General features: G+C 37.4%; 1 protein-coding gene across 2 annotated transcripts in view; it reads right to left on the bottom strand.

Annotated features, from left to right (window-relative positions):
- unc5da (unc-5 netrin receptor Da) overlaps positions 1–20,929 on the bottom strand; it is a 234,534-nt gene that overhangs the window by 6,177 nt on the left and 207,428 nt on the right. The window contains exons 10-15 of one of the 2 annotated variants that reach the window (XM_046868537.1): positions 15,631–15,951; positions 15,301–15,385; positions 8,580–8,742; positions 5,525–5,746; positions 1,462–1,614; positions 58–222 (exon numbers count right to left, since the gene is read on the bottom strand). In XM_046868537.1, the coding sequence (XP_046724493.1) occupies positions 58–222; positions 1,462–1,614; positions 5,525–5,746; positions 8,580–8,742; positions 15,301–15,385; positions 15,631–15,951 (1,109 nt within the window). The remainder of the gene's footprint in view (positions 1–57; positions 223–1,461; positions 1,615–5,524; positions 5,747–8,579; positions 8,743–15,300; positions 15,386–15,630; positions 15,952–20,929) is intronic. The other variant, XM_046868538.1, reaches the window with a different exon arrangement.

The following is a 20,929-nucleotide window of genomic DNA, read 5'->3' as shown; positions in this document are numbered from 1 at the left end:
ACTATTTGCTCGCTCTTTGTTTGTGCTTCCTTGTGCATGTCTTTATATGCTGCGTACCTCAGCCATGGTGGTGCAGAGCTGCAGGATCTGCTCATGACCTTTGACCTGCCGCACCCTGATCTTACATGAGAGCTGATTGGCTGCTGGATTGTGGCACTGCAGAGAGAAGGCACAATGCAAAGGAGATGCAGTACTGCACCACACCTGACTGAAAGGGAACTCCTGCAGAGAGTGAAAGAGAGAGAGAGAGAGAGAGAGATAGAATAAAAGAGAAAAAGAAAGAAAGAGATAGTGAGTGATATCGAACCTGGAATCAAAGGCCACCTATGTAAGCTGTATACATACTTTGTAGGTATACAGCTACTATTTCAATCCATTTCTGCCTCATTCATCCACGGATCACTGACCTGATATTCTGAGTGCCAGAATGTCATTGGCATGATATTGATATAGTAGAGTGTGACTCGAGTGCAAGTACAAAACCTGGTAGAGGTATATTATCTAGACTTTGGATGTTTTTAGATCAACTGATAAATTGTTCTTTGCACACACTATGCATAAAAAAAATAGAGAACATCATTGTACCTTTGTGTGATAATGGGACCCAAATTGTTTAAATAAAAACATTTAAATCTGTACTGCTTTCCTGGAAAAAAGCACTGGATCACAGGATGGTCAGCACTGGTCCTATGGTGGTCCCTTTACATTGATTTATGGAGTTCCCTTACAGTATATGTACACTAGGTATACTTGATAAAGTGGCTAGTACTGTATGTATTGTGTGTTTCCCTTTAATAAGCTGCTTTAATAAATAATAAGTAATAATTAAAAAATCTTCTTTAAAACTATGAACACTACTCAAGCATTCTTCTCATTTTTCATCTTTCTTTTATTGTTTTTTTCTTGCTACATTCACTGCAGGCTTCCTCGTTGTGGATAAATACACATACATTTATATATAAGTGAGTTTTGTTCTATAATACTTATGTTCTGTAAAGCTGTTTTGAGACAGTGTCCATCGTGAAAAACACGCCACTGAAAATGAACTGAATTGAATTTAACTTTCCTCAGTTTATATTTCAACTACTTTTTCCAGCCCTTCTGTTCTTCCTTCACTTTCCCCAGTTCACCTATTCAACCAGCTGTTATTGTTGTTCATTTGTGCATCATGGAAACCTGAAGCATTAATTAAAGTTGCTTGTCTGAGGACTAAATGTGAATGAAGAGAAAGGTCCAAGCAATATCCGTTTCTTGTGTTGCATTTCCCTAATTGCTTACTAACACATATGTGTATTTCTATTTGCATTATAATCGTTGCATATTCAATTAAAGTAAAAAAAAAAAAACTGTCCCAATAGCACCCCTTACTAACTTAAGCTCATGAATATTTGCATACAAATCTGCATATTAATGCATAGCACACTCCATGGTGTAATGAATATGCATAGGCTGAGGCGGGACCTGGCAGGTGGCGAAGGGTTTGATGTTCCAAATGTAGTGAGGTGAAACATCCTGGATGGAGATCTGCAAATTCGAGAAGCTTCTGCTGAAGAACATTGTGCACAGCTCTCCCAGGAGACGACTGCACTGAGCACGCTCTAACCACAACACCTCCTACACAAGGGAAAAAAAGCGTGAGAGAGAGAACTTAAGGTTAATTAGAAGTTAAGGAGAGTGTATAAAGGAATGAGGAAGAATAAGTGAGTGAGTGAGAAGTGTGTTGGGAGAAAAAAAAAAAGGTTGAGGGCCAGTATGTATGGAATAAGGCAGAGTGCAGACTGCAACTTGATGCTGCTACAAAAAAATTATTTTGAAATGAATGTTCAATTTTCCATAGTTGTAGCTCATCATCCAAACTATACCTGGGGAGTGCTTCCTGCATTACTTCTGTGTGAGGTGAGAATTGCAGTTTCAAAGCTTCTGTGGGTTGTGAAAATTCTTAACCATACAACTGTCAAAAAATCTTAGACCTTGTTAAGAGATGCTCAGAGAGTCAGCCGAACATAATATAAATAAACGACAGCACGAAGGTCAAAAAAAGGGCTTATTAAATAAAGAATATGTCTGAATATGACTGGTATGCATTTGACTGCTAACCGCCTATTAATAAAATAATTACTGTACAGTATAAAGAACACTTCTTAAAAAAAAAAAAAAAACTCAAATAAAAAAGAAATTTCAAAACTTTTTTTGTGCTAGAATATAAACTTTCAAATGTGTTTTTTAACAACTAAATTCACATTTAGTCAGCAATTGCTGTTATAATAATCTCCAATCTTCTGGAAAGATGTTCCACTAGATTTTAGAGTGTGCTTGTGGAGATTTTTACTCATTCAGCCACAAGGGTGATAGTAAAGGTTGTGATGAAGAGTGAGGAGGCCTGGAGTGACGTCAATGTTCCAATTCATTCCACAAGAGTTCAGTAGGGTTGAAATCAGAGCTCTTTAGGAGGAAACTCAAGATTTTTCACTCCAACCCATTTAACCCATATCATAATGGAGCTTGAATTGTACACAGGGGCGTTATTATGCTGGAACAGGTTTGGGTTTAATAGTTCAAGTGGGAAATTTTTGACATTCTATGAAATTGTGAGCCTTCAACATGTTTGTAACAATTTTGAAAAAAAAACCACATATGGCAAGAAAAGTCAAATGTCAGAATACTTTTGTCCATGTAGAGTATTTTAATTACACCTAAAAAGTGGCCCTGAGTTCACCCAGCCTTTTTACACTTAAACCTTGAAAAAAATACCAGCATACCTTTGCCTTTGAGTAAGCATTCTGTCGAGCAACACTTAAAAAAAAAAACATTACACTGGATATGAGGTATAACAAATACCGCATACAATCGACTTAATGGAGTTTTGTTCAGCATAAGAATACCCATAAGGTAATGTGGTAACTTATGCCCAAATGCCGTTAGTTCATCATGCAATAGTCATTAAGACATCTCTTCTCTCTCGGTTGCTGTGACAGATGTCTCTGGATTTCATATCTGACTCATGTTTATACAAATCCCAAATCAATTATCCTTGAATTCCCATCCACATTGGCATGTCTAAAAGAGACATTAATAAAATTATAATAACAAAGTTCTTTCAGAGAAGAGTGAAAGCGCAAAACTATGTAATAATCCAACATCAAAAACATTCCGTTTGTTGGGAATGCGCCGATACGAATGGATCGGCATGCCATCCAGGATGTTTACTACAGTGCCGACCAGAATAAAGCTCTTATTCAATATAAACGAAGATCATGTTTTAAAAAAAAAATCCCTAAATAAATACCATACAATCAATACTGCAAACATAATCTGGTCTCCTGTTTATAAAATCTCAGCAGCAGTTGATGAATGGCATGAATAAGCCGAGCTTTATAAAATCGATTCTTTCACGCCCATAAATCAACACTCGTCTAACTTATGGAGTTCAATGAACAGAAAAAAAAATGGATTTTGCTTAAAAAGTTCCAAAAACTTGGCATTAGATCATTTCGAATACTTGAGAATACTTTCAGGATTAATTCGGGGGTGTTTGGGGTGGGTTCTGATAATCATGGGTTTGCTTTTAATTAGAAGATTTCCTTCCAGTGTTCAACTGCTTATTCGCACAATTCCGAAAGTCAATGAAGTGTACACAGGTTCGCAAAATGGTAGCCAATATGGGTTAGGGTTAGGGTTAACCCTAACCCATAAATTGTTTTTAATCATTACCCTTCCATATACAATTTCAAAAGGTGAAGAGGTGTAAAGAAAGGCATGGGTTAATGAGAGACAAGTGAGACTAATCACTAGACATGGCAGCTGAGCTGAAATTCAGCCTACAGTCATCGCTGACAGTCAGAAGGACGTTGTTCTAGTGAACAGGTGAAAAGTGAAGCGTATATGGAAGAGTGGTTGAAAGAAAAAAGTAAATGGAAAAAAATGACAATAATTCACTGCTACGACTGTTCTCTAAAGAGCACTATACTATATGGCACTTATTAATGAGAATGCAAGAAATAAAGAGGGTATGAAGAAGGAAATAATTAGGGTGATATTGAATTTTGTTAAGCAGGTTGCAAGTGTCTTGCATACACTTTTTTTAAAGCCATCAGGTTTTATGGTAACAAATAGTATTATGCACTAGTAGCTGAATACCATTACACTGCCAAGGGTGTAATTAAAATAGCTAATCCTAAATGTCTAGCAAGCAGAGCAAGTGGTTAAATAAAGAAATCTATTTGTAATGGGGAAGAGATGTGTTAAAAGAATCATGCTTATTTCCCAAATAAGCAAAAAAAGGTGTTAAAAACGAATCAAACAATAGAACACAGAAATTCACAAACAGACCAAACAATAGAGAGTTCCAAATAATATGTAATCAGCAAGATTTGCAATTTGCAAGATCAATATTTTGATCTTAGAGAAATATAAGAAAGTAGCATAGAATTGGCAAGAGTTCGCACTGACTGCAACATTAACCTGGCTCTATTAGCATCTGGTCAGAAGGTGTTTTTAAATGGGTGATGATATAGCTTGTATTTAGGAAAGAATGTATGTTTACACACATTCCCTTTACACCCATATGTGCATCTTGCCCAAGCTGAAGCACAAATCGTCTACAATGTGTTTGTTTGGTGTAGTCGTAACAGTTTGCTTTAGGGAACATAAGAGGCCAAGCCTGTGTACAAATGCGAGGTCCATATAAACATGGTTAGCCAAGGTTGGTTTAAAAAAAAAAAATGGAATGCCCTAAACAGATCTCTGACCCCAACACACTGAACACCTTTGGGATGAATTGGAATGCTGACTTTGCAATAGACCTTCTAGATCAACTTGAGTGCCTGACCTTACTAAGACTCTAGTGGGTGAATAGGCACAAAAAGCATCATATGCAATCCAAAATCTAGAACAAATCCTTCCCAGAAGAGCAGAAGCACTTATAACAGCAATGTGGAAACTAAATCTTGATGGGATGCTTATTATGCACATATGGGTGTGATTGATCAGGTGTCCACATAATTTTTGCCAATGCCTATACTAGCCATAGCTATGCTATCCATTACTACATAGAGGGTTATGCTACAAGCACAAGTAGAACAAATTTGCATATACAAGCTGTAAACATAGTGTCTAAGAATTGATCGTTTTAGTTTCATTCTGTTGTAGATGTTAAGGGTGTGCTGGCAGTATAAGAAGAGGTGTTCCGGCCTTTTTCTTTCAGCCATAATGGAATTTTGCCAACTGAAAATTCCCAATGTCATGAGTTTCTTTTAACATAAATTATTATTGATTTTGCTGAGTGTAAGGCATAGCTGCAATGTCCGAGGGATTTGTGTATAAATGAATGTTAGGTTCTTGTTAGGCTACATGCCTGCTTTCCATTGACTACTAACACTGTACACTAGGTTGCTTCCTACTTTACAGCAATCATATCTTGCTCTTAGAATAGAATAAACTAATAAATAAATAAAATGAAATAAAAAAATGATGTGCACACATAAATACTATAAGAACAGTTAGCTTTTTTAATTCAAAATGTCACCTGGTAGGCATGTGGTGTGTCGTCCATGCAGTAAACTCTGAGTGTGTACGCATTTTCCTCTGAGATTCCGAAAACTGCAATACGAAGTCTTTTCGCTGCTGACTCACTGATCGGCATTCCAACCAGGGCATAACGGCCAGGCTGATCCACAAGCACAAAGCAGCGTCTTGACTCCAGCACGCAGTAACACGAAGAGTTCTCCTCTTTCATCCACATCACATCCTGCAAAAACACATATATGAACATGTTGAATGTTTTCAGGCGTAAGAACATACAGCACATCCAAACCATCATGATCAAATACAGAACAAAACACAGGAACTGTGGCGGTGGTTCATACGCTCTCATATATACAGTACTCATAAATCTCAATTATGTTGAATTTTTCAGATAATGAAGAAATTTACTAATGTGTACAAAACATTTAGTCTGAAAGAGACAAAGTGGAATTTGGAAATATAACAGTTGTTATAACACTTGTTCCTTTATAAGACTCTTTACTTTCTCACTCTTAGAATAAAGAAGACAAGAAGACAAACAATGCAGCTTCTGTTCTGAAGACTTTCCTGTTACAGAAAACCTAGTGGCAACCATACATATAAAAATAAACGATTATACAATTTTCTGTGTTAGATAATAGTTATACCATTTTTAAGGACTATACAATTTGTTAAATAATGAGTTCATATTAGTAAATGTATTGGATCTTCTTCTTCTTTCGGCTGTTCCCATTAGGGGGTCGCCACAGCGGATCATCCGTCTCCATACCACCCTGTCCTCTACATCTGCCTCTTTCACACCAACTACCTGCATGTCTTCCCTCCTCCTTGGCCTTCCTCTTTTCCTCCTTCCTGGTGGCTCCATCCTCAGCATTCTTCTACCAATATAACTCATGTCCCTCCTCTCACACATGTCCAAATCATCTCAATCTCACCTCCTTCACCTTGTCACCAAAACATCCTACATTCACTGTCCCTCTAATAAACTAATTTCTAATCTTGTCCATCCTCATCGCTCCCAACAAAAATGTCAACATCTTCAGCTCTGCTACCTCCAGCTCCGCCTCCTGTCTTTTACTCAATGCCACTGTCTCTAATCCATACAACATCGCAGGTCTCACCACAGTCCTATAAACTTTCCCTTTCACTCTTGCAGATGCCCTTCTTTCACAAATCACTCCTGCTATCACTCTTCTCCACCCACTCCACCCTGCCTGCACTCTTTTCTTCACTTCTCTAACACACTCTCCATTATTTTGCACTGCTGACCCCAGTTACTTAAACTCCTCCACTTTCTCACCTCTTCTCCCTGCAACCGCACCACTCCACTGCCAATATCATTTCTATAGTAACAACTTACTATACTACATACTTTAGATAACACAAAACATCATTTTAATCACTTTAGGTGAACACATTTGTACATTCAGGTCATTGCAGGCAACATGTAATCGTTATTGTGGCAGGTGCAAATGCCAGGGTATTGAATTAATTCAGGACATGAGACATAATTTGTAGACAAACAGCATGTCGTTAATTCTTCTCAATGACACTAAAGCACCGACATACAAAGTAAATCAAAAGGTGAATCAGGCCATAACAGTGCTTTTGGTTAATATATTTGACAGTTATTGTTTTATTCTAGACAGTCTATATGACATACAGTAATTATCGTGCCAGGGTTTGGATAGTAATTAATACTCGTGTTACCTGTCAGACATACATCTGTGTGACCCTCTCTTTTTCTCCTCCCTCTGTTGTTTCTTATCTCTCCCGCTTCTTATGCTATTCTACTGTAGGGGGACTCCCCTGCAAATCATTATTATATGGTGGCTGGAAATGGACCAATAAGAACAACAACCCAACCAGATGAGGCAGGATCTATTGTTTAAAAGCAGCACCCTGAAGTTCTTAAAACCTTTTTGTTAGCCTTGTGAGCCTTGTGCTGTCCCATATATCATATACTAACTCGCTTGGTTTGTTAGCAAGTAAGGTGCAGCCCCTACATTCTATGTAACCTACTGTAACACTCTAGTTAGATCTAAAATCCAAATTCCGAGATGTGCAATTTTGTTATTAAATCCACTTTACTAGACTACAGTCTACTAAAAATTATGCCGAGTATTGCCCAGTATAAATAAATTATTCTTTCAACAAAATGTTTTATTAGATACAGCTAATTTTTATAATTTTTTATAAATAAAGAATATGTAAAAGAAAAAAAAAACAGATGTAATGTATGTAATGTATATAATGTATATGTAAAATGTATATAATAAATCTAGACTACTGTTTTTTAATATATTACTTTGTGTTGTAGGTTAGTGTTATTTATGATTAATGTAAACCTCGATCTTACCTATTAGTATTGTAAAAACATTGGTAAAACACTGAAAAAACACTGACATTTCCTACAACATTGGGAAAGCACTGAAATATGGAAAACAACTGAAAAAACTGATGTGCAGACACTACAACCATACTACACACACATATATATATATAATTTTAAATTTTTTAACAATTAACAATTAAAATTGTTTTGAATGGGTCCTTATGATTAATATTGGTATAACCTTCTAATAATTTTGTGCTGGATTACGGGTAAGCAGAATATATTAATCCTATAATAAAGTGTAATGAATGGAATTCCACTCCTATTTCATGTTACCCTTGTGTACACTGCAAAAGCTGAAGCAAAAAGTGTGTGTGTCTATAAAGGATTGGAGAAAAGAAAAAAGCAAATTGGAACCACAATTCTTCCTTTTAATATTTAGCTTGCCAAAAGAAACTTTACCACCAACAACTGTATCACAATTAGGCAGGCTGACCCAAGGCTATATAAGTGGCAGAAGAAAAAGTAAAAGTGTGTCTTCCAGGCTGAGAGAATATATCAAACTCTTACTTGCACACATATAAGTATATAAGTATATATTCGTACCTACTTCACTGGCATGGAAGGCAATAATTAGAGTCCGTTAAAATCGTACCTGCTTTTAAATCAGAGCCTTATTTAATCACAGTTTGTCCTACAATATTAATGATAATTCACTGACCTCCCAGTTGTCTCCATGTGTTTGTCTCTTCAGTCGTACACTCCAGTCCTCTGAGACTTCTGCACAGTGTGATATTGTCATGGCGACCGGACACGACAAGACGACACCTGGTGGACCGAACGAGATCTCTGGACCCAAAAGTACCTCGTCATCAGAGAGACTGCTGAAAACATAAAGCAAATAAAGACCATAGTCAATAGTTACTGTGTAAATATTATATAATGTGGTTAATATGCAACTGAAAGCCAACATTATTTCACTCGATGTTGTAAACACTGAAATATTACACCTTTATGTGGTATAGAATCATTCTCAATTTCTTTGCCCAAGCCAAATCACAAGATATTTACATAGTAAACAACAGGCTTCAGAAACAACAATCTTTTTCTATGGTATTATAAGTCAGCTTAATTTTAAAAGGATGAAATTGTCCATAACAATAAACCAACCTGAACCGTGTGAAAACACAACGCTTTCACTAAAATAATAATAATAATAATAATAATAATAATAATAATAATAATGAAAATAAACAGCAGAACCGACGTCCTATATTAAATCTAGATAGCACTAGGATGCTAAATTGTAAGATGATGTAAGATCTTCTGGTTAATAGATACAGTATCTCACAAAAGTGAGTATACTCCTCACATTTCAGCAACCATTTTATTATATCTTAATACAACTCGGATATACTTTGGTCAATGTGCAGCTTGTATAGCAAAAAAAAAATTTACTGTCCTCTGAAAAGAACTCAACATACAGCCATTATTGTCAAAATATCTGGCAACAAATGTAAGTACAGACTAAGTGATACCAGCTGTACGTCGTTTAATCATGCAAAGCCACATATCCAATTCATCATGTTTATGTTTTTGTCTGCTTGACAGAACCATACACATTTGTGTATCTTGTATTAGAGCAGTTCAAATTTGGTGCTTTGAGTAAAAGTCTCTCATACTGACCACTGGATGTTCAACATGACACCTCATGGCAGAGACTCTCTGAGGATTTGAGAATGAAAATTGTTGCTCTGCACAAAGATGCCCAGGCTATTAGAAGATCTGTAACACCCTAAAACTGATTTACAGTACATTGACCAGGGTCATTTAGAGATTTTCCAAGACGGGTTCCATTCAGAACAGGCCTCGCAAGGGTCGAGCAAAAAGGTGAGTCCTCGTGCTGTGCATCAGGTGCAGAAGTTGCTTCAAAAAACAGACGCATGAGTGCTGCAGCATTGTTTTTGAGGTTACATAAGCTGAAGGTCTGTTAGTTAGTGCTCAGACCATACGTCACACACTGCAACAAGTCGGTTTGCATGGCCATCATACCAGAAAGAAGCTGAAGCTGGTTTACAAGAAAGCCTGCAAACAGTTTGCTGAAGACAACCTGTCCAAGAGCATGAATTACTGAAACCATGTCCTGTGGTCTGATGAGATTAAGATAAACTTGTTTGTCTCAGATGGTGTCCAGCATGTGTGATAATGCCCTGGTGAGAAGAACCAAGAAAATTGTGTCTTGCCTACAGTCAAGCATGGTGGTGGTCTGGGGCTGCATGAGTGCTGCTAGTACTGGAGAGCTGCAGTTCATTGAGGGATTCCTACATGTACTGTGACATTCTAAAGCAGAATATGATTCCCTCCTTTCAGAAACTGGGCTGAACGTAAGTTTCTCAAACACACCGCCAAACTGCCTTGCTGAGAATGTTGAAGGAGAAGGTAATGAAGTATGTCTCCAGACCCAAACCCTATTGAACACCTGTGGGGCATCCTCAATTGAAAGGTGGAGAAGCACCATGTGTCTAACATCCAGCAGTGATGTCATTATGGAGGAGTGGAAGAGGATCCCAGCAACAACCTGTGCAGCTCTGGTGAATTCCATGCCCTGGAGGATTAAGGCAGTGCGAGATACTGTAACAGTGGTGCTCACATAAAATAATGACACTTTGGTCACACCTTTTAGGTGTGTCACTTTTCTAAGTACACTTAGGGTGTACTTACTTTAGTTGCCAGTTATATAGACAAAAATGGCTGTTTGTCGCTTGAGAATATATAATAAAAGAGTTGCTAAAATGTGAGGGGTGTACTCACTTTTGTAAGATACTGTACTTTTAAATGCTATCTGACACCTGTAGGCAGTTGGAGGTGCTTTTGCTGCACTTTAATGGCTCAGTATTTTGAATATCTCAGATGATGAGACTAAGATAAAGGTTTTGGAAAAATAACTCCACACAAAAAAATGTAGTGCACCACTCGGCTGGCAGGCTGGTGCAGTAGGTAGCAGTTCTGTCTCACAGCTCCAACATGTTTAGTTCAATCGAGTGCCTGTGGGTTCCTCGGGTTCAAGTGGTGCAGCAGATCACGCTGCTATGTTACAGCTCCAGGGTTTGGGTTTTGATCCTGAAAAGCACAGCATGATGCTACCATCACCATGCTTTTATGTGATGGTTGTATTGTGGCAGTGGTAGAGTCGAGCTTCCAAGAAAAACTTCTTAACTAGTGCCTCTAGTTTGATCTTGTGGGTTCATTGGTTTCCTGGCACTATCCAGAATCACACCAGTGGATACTCTTGGTATGAATGAATGGTCTGTATAAGAGAGTGTGTATGCTTGGAGGGCTGCGTTGGACCAGTGATAGGATCCAGATTGATCTTGAACCTGACCAGGATTAATATGTACCAAATGTTTGTGTTGTGCCTTTTTTTAGTGAGATTAGACATTAAGACCAATTATTTTCAGGGGATTGTATTTGCTCCTCTTCCTCTAATTCTGATCAATGATGGTCTGATAATTGTAGTCTAATTGTAGACAGATTCATTTTATGTTTTTTTTTTTTATGTTTGCTGCCATATTTGATAAGGTGTTGACATTTTTATTTCTATTTCTTTTTCTACTTAGCAAGGAAATTTTCACTCCAGTTCCCTCACACCATGTATTGGTTTGTTTATTAGTTTGTTTGTTGATTCGTTTTGTCTCAGTAATTACAGTCATTGAACAAAGATGCTGTGCTTGGAGTTTTTTCTTTTTTTCTGTGTACAAAGACAATCAACTCGATGAACAAGCAGAAGCTGTTCAGATTGTAGAAGGGACAGAGAAATGAGTCACTGAGAGTTACACACAGCTGTTTGATTGTAATTATCAGCTAGATATGATAAGATGATGGCTGAAATGCTAAAACATGCAGAAAATACTGGGTTTTGTCTGGTTGCTGAAGGCGGAAACAAATGCAGACTTAATAATTTGCTCATCTTAATTACTGTGCTTGAAAGTCAGTTCATATGCTGCATTGTGGGTGTGTGTGTTTGTGTGTGTTGTCCCTTTGATTGTCAGAAAAAAATCTGTTAATTATAGCAATATGAAGGATGGACTGCAATCATCAGTAATCCTTAAACTCATACACACTATATGGACAAAAGTATTGGCATAACTGTCTTTTCCAGCCATATCTTGTTTTTCTCCCAAACTGTTACCACAAAGTTAAAGGTACACAATTGTATAGGATGTCTCTGGATTCAATACAATTAATTTTTTTTCCTTCACTTTAATTAGGAAAACCAAATCTGTTCCAGCATGAAAGATCTAGCTTACATAGGTTGGTGTGAAAGATCTTGAGTGGCCTGCTACAGAGCTCTGACCTCAACCTTATTGAACACCTCTCGGATGAACTGGAATGCTGATGGCACACCAGGCCTCCTCACTCGACATCAGTACCTGACCTTAATGAGCTGAAATCTCCACAAGCACAATCCAAAATCTAGTGAAACAGCTTCACAGAAGAGTGGAGGTAAAAACACTTAAATCTAATGAATTGAATCTTCCATAAAACTTTGTCTTTATACTAAAAACTCCAAGAAAAATGTTTTATTTGAGATTTTAATTTAAAATGAGTGTTCTTTATACATTCATACATTCTTTTACTAATAGCAGTTACTTTAGAAGTCCAATGGCCTACCAGACATGTTCAGTATGGGAAAATCCACACATTTTTGAGGCACCCCCACAACCCCTATGGTACCTTCATCTAGACATTATGTCACTTTATTACAATAATGTTTTTTAAATTTTTTATAAAATTATAATACAAAATGTTATTCCTAACATTCCTGAACATGCGGAACATGCGGATTCCCATGAATTTTAAGATAATCCGCAACTTGCTGTTAGTTAGGTTCCAAACGAGAACCCGCAAAATTTCCGAGCCCCGAGTTCCAAACCGCGAATCAACGGGGGTTGACTGTATTATGTTCAGCACTCTAGGGTTAAGACTCTCTAAGCACACTACAAAATCTTTTGGAATTATTTCCCAGAAGACTGGAGGACTGTTGGACAGCAAAAGAGGACTAAATGTGGAATGGGATGTTTTAAAAAGTACATTCAAATCTTACATTCTGATGTCCACAAACAACTGTTAATATAATGTATATAAAATGCATTATGTTGAATATAAGCTTGCTTGCAGTGCTAAACAATGCTCAAGACCAAATCTAGTCTTTTTTAAAGACAGTAACTGATCCAAAACAACTTGTTTTTAGTATTTGTGCTGTTGGAGACCAACATGTTTCTAATTCTGACTTCTTTATACCGATTGTAATATTATTTAGCTGGCATAGACGACTATACTAATTGATTTAAATTAAACAAAAGAATTAACAACCAATATACTACAATGAACTACTAATGAACACTGGGTAATTTCTGTACTCTGTAACCTATAATGAATTAATATTGTGTTGTTGATTTAATATGATTTAAGCAATAATTACTGTCTTATACATTACACCTTTCTCTAGGAGATGATGACAATTAGTGTTTTTTGTTTGCTTTGCGTATACACATGCACACACACACACACACACACACACACACACACACACACACACACACACACACAAAAGTATGCAGATATATGTCCTGAGATAATCGCATCATTTAGATCATCAGTTTACATCTAAACGGTAATATTTACACACACACCCCCCCTCCCCCCACCTTTCTCTCTATGTGAGTGCATGTATACAATATCAGGCTGATTATTGCATATGAACCGTGAAAATTATGGTAATGAATGCAAATATGCAAATCTATTATATAATTACTACACAAACTCGCCGGCAAAGCAATCGAGCCTCAAGAGCCATGCAAACCATCTGCTGCTTTTACACTTTCCAGGTTCCTTTTCTCTCCCTAGTTCTCTTGTATTCGCTCTTTGTTTCCTCCCCTGCCAAATTCTCTCCCTCTCCTTTTTTTTCTATTCGTAACTCTTTCCATTTTTCCTCGTTTGCTCTCTATAACCCCTTTCGCTTTTATACTAACATACTCCTCTCTGAATAAAGTGTCTATCATTCACAATCCTGTCACTTCAGCTGATGGATGACGGCTCTGCTGAATGGGAACGTTTTGATCGACGGGTAAGCGCCTGGGTGTGTCAGGGTGTCAATTGCAGCTCGGTGGATTTCAGTACAGAGTCTTGACACATCAGAAAAGATTTATGGACTTTCTTTAAATAATGACAAAATGAAGGAAGACAAAACCTGAAACACGTATATAGAGGGTGGTGCGGTGGATCACACAGCTCCAGGCTTTAAGGTTTGATTTTGAGCTTGGGTTTCTTTTTGCGTTTCACATATTCTGTATTACTATAAGTGCTGTGATGGAGGGATTTCGTCTCCCTTGCAGCCAGTGCCACAAGATCACATGATCCTGATAAGAATGAATGTGCTAACTGAGGATAAACAAATCAATTAATCTATACTCATTAATAATATATTAATTCATATTTAAATCTAGCTCACTCTAAAAAAATGACTAGATTAGTAGACAAATGTAAGTCTAAAACTGATAATATTCTATGATTGCTTTGTATTTGACTCCATTTATCTTGAGATCAACCCTGGCAAATTTCCCAGCGTTTTGTAATGAAAACGTCCCCATAACTTCATAAAGGCATCAGCATGCTTTACTGTGGTTGTGGTATTTTTTACAGGGTGATAAGTAGTCTTGGGTTGCGAATAAAACCCAGCGCTTTGAGCCACAATAAAAAAAATATGCGTTACATGCAGCAACCATTAGCCTATGTTTTAAAAAAGAGAATGATTCCTCTATGTAAATGGTTTTGTATCAGAAATGCATCAAAGAAAGATCAAGACGTCAAGTTTACATGCCAATACGTCTGAGACACGTCCATTCTAAAAATGTCATGAGACTGGACTTAAAGCCTGCCATGTTCTTCATCATGTATATTGAGGTTTAATGTTCTCTTCTTTTTTCCTTCCAGCACTCAAAACATGGCAGTGTGAGGATTAGCTATGTTTAATGACCCTACGTGTAAATAAGTGGCAATGTTTGTGTGCATGATGCCTTGAGAATGAATGGGTCTCATTCAGGATCTATTCCAGCATTTCATCTGGAGTTTTTGGGGGCAGGCTTCAGATATACCACAATCCTGCCCAGAATCTAGCAGTTATTAAAGCTGACTGAATGAATGAATGAATGAATAAATGAACAGATCTCCTCAGACACACACACAGACACACACACACACACACACACACACACACACACACACACACTGAGTTACCTAACTGCCGGACATGATTGCTCTAGATACTTTTGTTTGAGTATGCCCCGACAACATACACAAACCAGATGCTAACATAATTAAATTGAAACAATAAACCAGCAGTCAAACTGTGTGTGTGTGTGTGTGTGTGTGTGTTTTATTACCAGGTGATTTCCTGATTGATGTTCATGTACATCTCCCAGCTAGTGTCTTCTGGAATTGCCCCATGAGGAATCAGCAAGCTCACACCTGCAAACCAGTGCACAGAAACACACACACACACACACACACACACACACACACACACACACACACACACATACATTTGTACCAATATGTTGGTACATGTAATAGACATGAGCCGTGTACATGCGCACACATTTTTATAACTTTGATAGACAGACAGACAGATAGACAGACAGACAGATGCACACACACACACACACACACACACACACACACACACACACACACACACACACACACACACAAACCTGTGTGTGGCAGCACTAATCGCCCTCCATTATGCCCAAAATGCCCACTGGTCTTGTGTATTGGCATGCTAGTGGGTGGAGCCATCAGAAACTCCTTGCTTCTCCCCTCAATCATACCATCATGGGGAAATGTAAGGTGTGGAGCTTTTGAGCGATGAGTCGTTCCTTCTGTCACACCCAGAGACATCATGAAGGAGCTGTGAACTTTAACCTTGACATCAGGTAGCGGGTGGAAAATGAGCTCTTTATCGGTCGAGTCAGGAAAACACATGGGGCTTGAATATGACACAGAGTGACCTGGGTTCATCAGTAACGGGTTACCTGGAGAGAAGCAGGATTGAGAGTGATAAGGTGAAAATATCTTGAGACAGAGACACACAGTCATGATATCACTACTGCTACTATCTCTGTTACCAACAAGCACAGCGACACATCAAATAGAAACCAAGCCAATTTTGAACCAAAGCATTATGTTGGGCATTTTAAAAGAAAATCTACACTTGTTTTTTTTTTTTAATTAAGTTGCGGTTCTTTAAATCATGTATTCTGTGTCTTCATAAAAAGCTCTTTTTTATAAAAAAACATCTGAATCCTATTATTTATGCATTTTTTGCACTTGTGCTATTTAAACACCAGAGGGCCCAATCAGAGCATGCTATAGAGTTAAAATATACACTCAGCACCCAATAGAAAGATCTGTACACCTGTTCTTTTATGCAACTATCTATATGTATTTTTTGTATGGGGAAGGTTGAATATTGCAATACTATATGATCTGAGTAAGTTATACTTCTGTAAGTGTCTGGGCACCAACATGCCCATGTGATCTAACCTGCCTGAGAAAAGGCTTTAAAAACACCACTTGAGCCAACTTTGGAGCTCAATGACCCCGGGGTCAGATATTTTAATTGTCCGAGCAAAATTTGAGGGAGACTTTATAAGTTTTTTATTTGGTAAACCTCCAATACATTTTGTATTATGAAATATTTAATTTAGTTTGTATAATATCAATATTTTTTACTAAAAAATTAAGAAGTCTTTTAATTCGTAATTATTTCTCATTCAAAACTTATAAACACATCGAATCGAATTGTAAAAACAGTATCCTGAATGCAGCATTGAATCAAATCATGGAAGAAACAACCCAACTGTATATAGTGATCACATAACTGAAGATATTTGTAAAAGTAATATTATTGAAATGTAATTATCATGTTGAATTATACCACAGCATAATTACATTTTAACCGTGATTGGTGTTGATTTATTTTTTATAATTGCAGCTCTAAAAGTTGTACTAAATATAATTAAAAATCACAAGCTTATATTATTGTGGGTTTTTAAATGTTATTGTTTCTATATTCTATAATATATAAAAATCCACAAACATAAGTGTGCGCAGACAATATATTCTCAGCCCTAACCCACCCTTTGAAAAGCATGACAGATTTTGTAGATGTCTGCATTAATATTTCTGCCAAAATATCCAGGACACAGGATTTCTCAAGCCCATTTCTGATGGAAATGGCCTTTTTGGGTGACTAGGTCAAAACCTGTCAGAGAGAAAAAAGTGTTCTTGCAAGCTCCATAAAACAAGTGGGTCTCATATTCTGTGGGAACAATGCAAGCATGAAATGTATGGATAGAGTACAAAAGCTGACATAAAAATGGAAATTATCCTGGGTTTGTACAGATCCTTTTAATAAGATATGATCAGTTATCAAACACCAGTCATATGCCTAAAACCGAGGAGTCCTGTAAAACAAAAACTGTACTGTTGAGAAGATGGCGGAATTGAGAAGGTTATAGCTGTTAAATATCTGAAAGGAGGTGTAAATATGAATTTATGTACCATCTGAAACACCCAAATGTTGTAAGCCCTCACTGTATATAATCGCCCTCATTATGCAGTGGTTTAGTCTTTACTTCATAAAATGATCTTTTCTGAGAAAATGTTTTAGTTTTCTTTCTTTACTTTCAATGTGGAAAACCTTTGCATTTTGCTCCAATTTGCTCAGTATAAAATACCTTTTCTACATGACCTTCACTGCCTTTTTCATTAGAGGATTCAAGTACTCCATATGTACAAACGTTTGTAGACACCTGACCATAAGTTCCTAAAACCGTACCTTCATGGAGCTCACTTTCTGCACAAGGGTAATGTCTGGAACAGTTTTGCCTTTCCAAGTTCAAGTGATATAAAAATCTAGAATATGGTAGCTCAATGGTTATGTCGTTATATTTGATTAAAAAGGTTGTGAGTTCAAGTCCTAGCACCATCAAACAGCCACTGCTGGGCCCTTGAGCAGGACCCCAGAGTTTGGTGAAGAGTCAGATATGGATGGAAATGTCAGATGTCTCAACACCTTTGGCAATACAGTGTAAGTTTGCTAGACATTTACTGATGTGTCACTTGAAAAGGGAACTCCTGTGACACATCAGTCAAGATCTAGACATCAGCAAGGCTCTCGTTTATGAAATAACCACTCCATATCTTGACCCCATCCCTGGCCAAAATGACAGTTGATTAGGTGAACTGGGAGTAAACAAATTAACCAGGGAATAAACCCTGCATTTTCTCAAAAAAGGAAACTGGAAATGTGATCATGCAAATAGAGAACTGGCTCAATTTATTTTTTGAAAAGCCTGACATCCTTTTTTTTGTGTCCTTTATTCTTTCACCAGATTATTTATGATCAGTATGAGGGACGGAAGCAATGCTGGGAAGATTCGTTTCTTCATTCTCTTAATAATGTCTGAAGAATTGTTCGGGTGTTACAGCAACAATATCACAGAAATCATCCCTAAGCTACATTTTCTCAGCCAGTCACTTTAGTGTTTTGCCAGAAATCTGGCAACGCACACTGAGAGACATATTTAGCATGAGTGAGTGAGTGTGTGTGTGTGTGTGTGTGTGTGTGTGTGTGTGTGTGTGTGTGTGTGTGTGTGTGTGTGTGCATGTGAGAGAGAGGCATATCCACCATCAAAACCTAAGAGAGCCGATTATCGTATGAACTTATCTGGTTCACATCGTGCGGTATGTGTGACACATCACAATATTTCACGCATGATTTTATTTTTGTTTCTCTTTTTCTTGTTATTTGTGAGACAAATGCAAGTGCATTTGCATCTTCGCAAAATCTGCCACTCAGAAATCCGGAGCTCCTGAGTGAATTTGTGCAAATTTACCTATAAATCCCGATTGATCAGCTTCAAATCCTTTAATTGAGGCGATGAATTACCGCTCAGTTTATGTACAAATTATGCTGTCAAGTTTAAACAGCTCATTTATTTCCATTACACACACACTCAACACACATTTGTGAAACTCAGTCCTTTTTATATTAATGATTGTAGCTTGGATGAAAGCGATCCAAAACAAATTCAGAAATTAAGACAAATAAGTCTATAATTAAGATGGCACACAATAAATAATGACACCGATATAAAAGCAATTAATGCTAGCTGCATTGTAGTGCATCTATGCTAGCTGACATATTATAATGACTGCACTGCATTATTTTATGTTGAAGCAAATACTGCCCTTAGGTTATGATCTTTCATATTTAGTTCTCAATTTGTCTTTTATTGGTAAGTTTTTTTGGCCTTTTATGGCATTTCGTGCCAGGAATGTTTGTGGTTCTTTGTGGAAACACATGCACAAGGATGATAAGTGATTCTGAAACTTTTGAAATTTGTAGCTCGGTTTGGATTGCGAAAAATATTTGCACACCACTTTACGGATGGTTCGATAAATATTGCTAACTGTTTGATGAAATGTACTGTAGTACAGAATAACTACACTTTATTACTGTAACTTTATCTCTAATTCATCATACATTATCAATGTCATGTAATACATTTTACAAAGAATTTTAAATACACTAATTTAACACTCAGATCAATGGTTGTATTGCATCACATACAGTATTTTTTTTATGATCAACCAACATTAAAATGACTTTTCTTTGGATGTCTTTGTTTCCCGCCACTTGAAATAGGAGACCCAATCCTGTTCCAGCATGACCAGTCCCCTGTGCACGAAGCCAACATGGGTTGGAATAAAAGATCTTGAGTGGCATATTGTTGCTGGTCTTGTTAAAAAATTTTTTGGGATGAACTGCAATGCTGACTGCACCCCAGGCCTCCTCACCTCACCAACATCAGGACCTCACTTTACTATTACCCTTGCGATTGAATAACAAAATCTCCCCAATCACACTTCAAAATCTAGTGAACCTTCTTTCCAGAAAACTAGAGATTATTTCAAGAGCAAATACTAAATGTCGAAGAATGTTTCAAAAGCACATACAAATTAGTGATGGGTCGTTTTCGAACAATTTGTTTACGAACCAGTGATTCGTTCATTTTCTACAGGATGCACATGAGGAAAGCGTGACAAAATCGAAATAGGAAATGCACAGGAAACAGAATTGAGTTTACCTCTCGACTCTTCTAGACTCTTCCGAGTCATGTGATTCCCATATACACTATGCAGTGCAATACACAGAAAACAGAATTGAGTAGTTCATCTCGTGAGTCCAATGGTCCGAGTCGTTCATTTTTTTGTCACGTGACTCCCACGGAGTCCCACGTGACTACACCATAAGGGTGATTAAATGATAAAAAAATAAAAGGAACTAAATAATTTCACTTCACTAATACAAATCGTATGGACAGGTGTCCACAAACTTTTGTTTCTATAATGTGTATATTAGGACATTCTCAGTGCAGGAAGGTGCTGTAGATGATAAAATGTAAGTGTAGGGTGAGGTGTAGGGTGAGTATTAAGTCAGTGGATGGCTCTCAGAATAGTAGTAAGACACACGTACAAAGCAGTAGAGTTTAATGGTTTGATGAAGTGTGTAACTGGGAATAGGAGGTGCTGGCATAGGGATTTAATGGGGTATGTATTTCTGTGTCTGTGTAATAAAGCATCTGATGGAAGTAAAGTGTAGTTTATTTGGTGGTAGAGATTCATGGTGCAGCTGCGTGATGGCAATACGGACATTTTAGTAGAGCAGGTGGCAGAATATAGAAGTGTGTGTGCGTATAATGATGGCAAGTTTAGTGTGTGTGTGTGTGTGTGTGTGGGTGGGTGGGCAGATGTGTGCAGTAAAGTTTAGTAGTGTTTTGTGCATGATAGTGGATTTTAAGTGTGTGTCTGTGTGTGCGTGTGTGTGTGTGTGTGTGTGTGTGTGTGTGTGTGTGTGTGTGTGTGTGTGTTGCTCTGCTCCTACAGTAAAGAAGCTACATTACAGAACTCCATCTCCATCATAGCCTCCTACTGTGTGTGTTT

The sequence above is a fragment of the Silurus meridionalis genome, chromosome 15, assembly GCF_014805685.1.
Source record: "Silurus meridionalis isolate SWU-2019-XX chromosome 15, ASM1480568v1, whole genome shotgun sequence".
Taxonomy (NCBI): Eukaryota; Metazoa; Chordata; class Actinopteri; order Siluriformes; family Siluridae; genus Silurus; species Silurus meridionalis.
The sequence above is the reverse complement of the archived record's forward strand: the minus strand, read 5'-3'. Positions and strand labels throughout refer to the sequence as shown.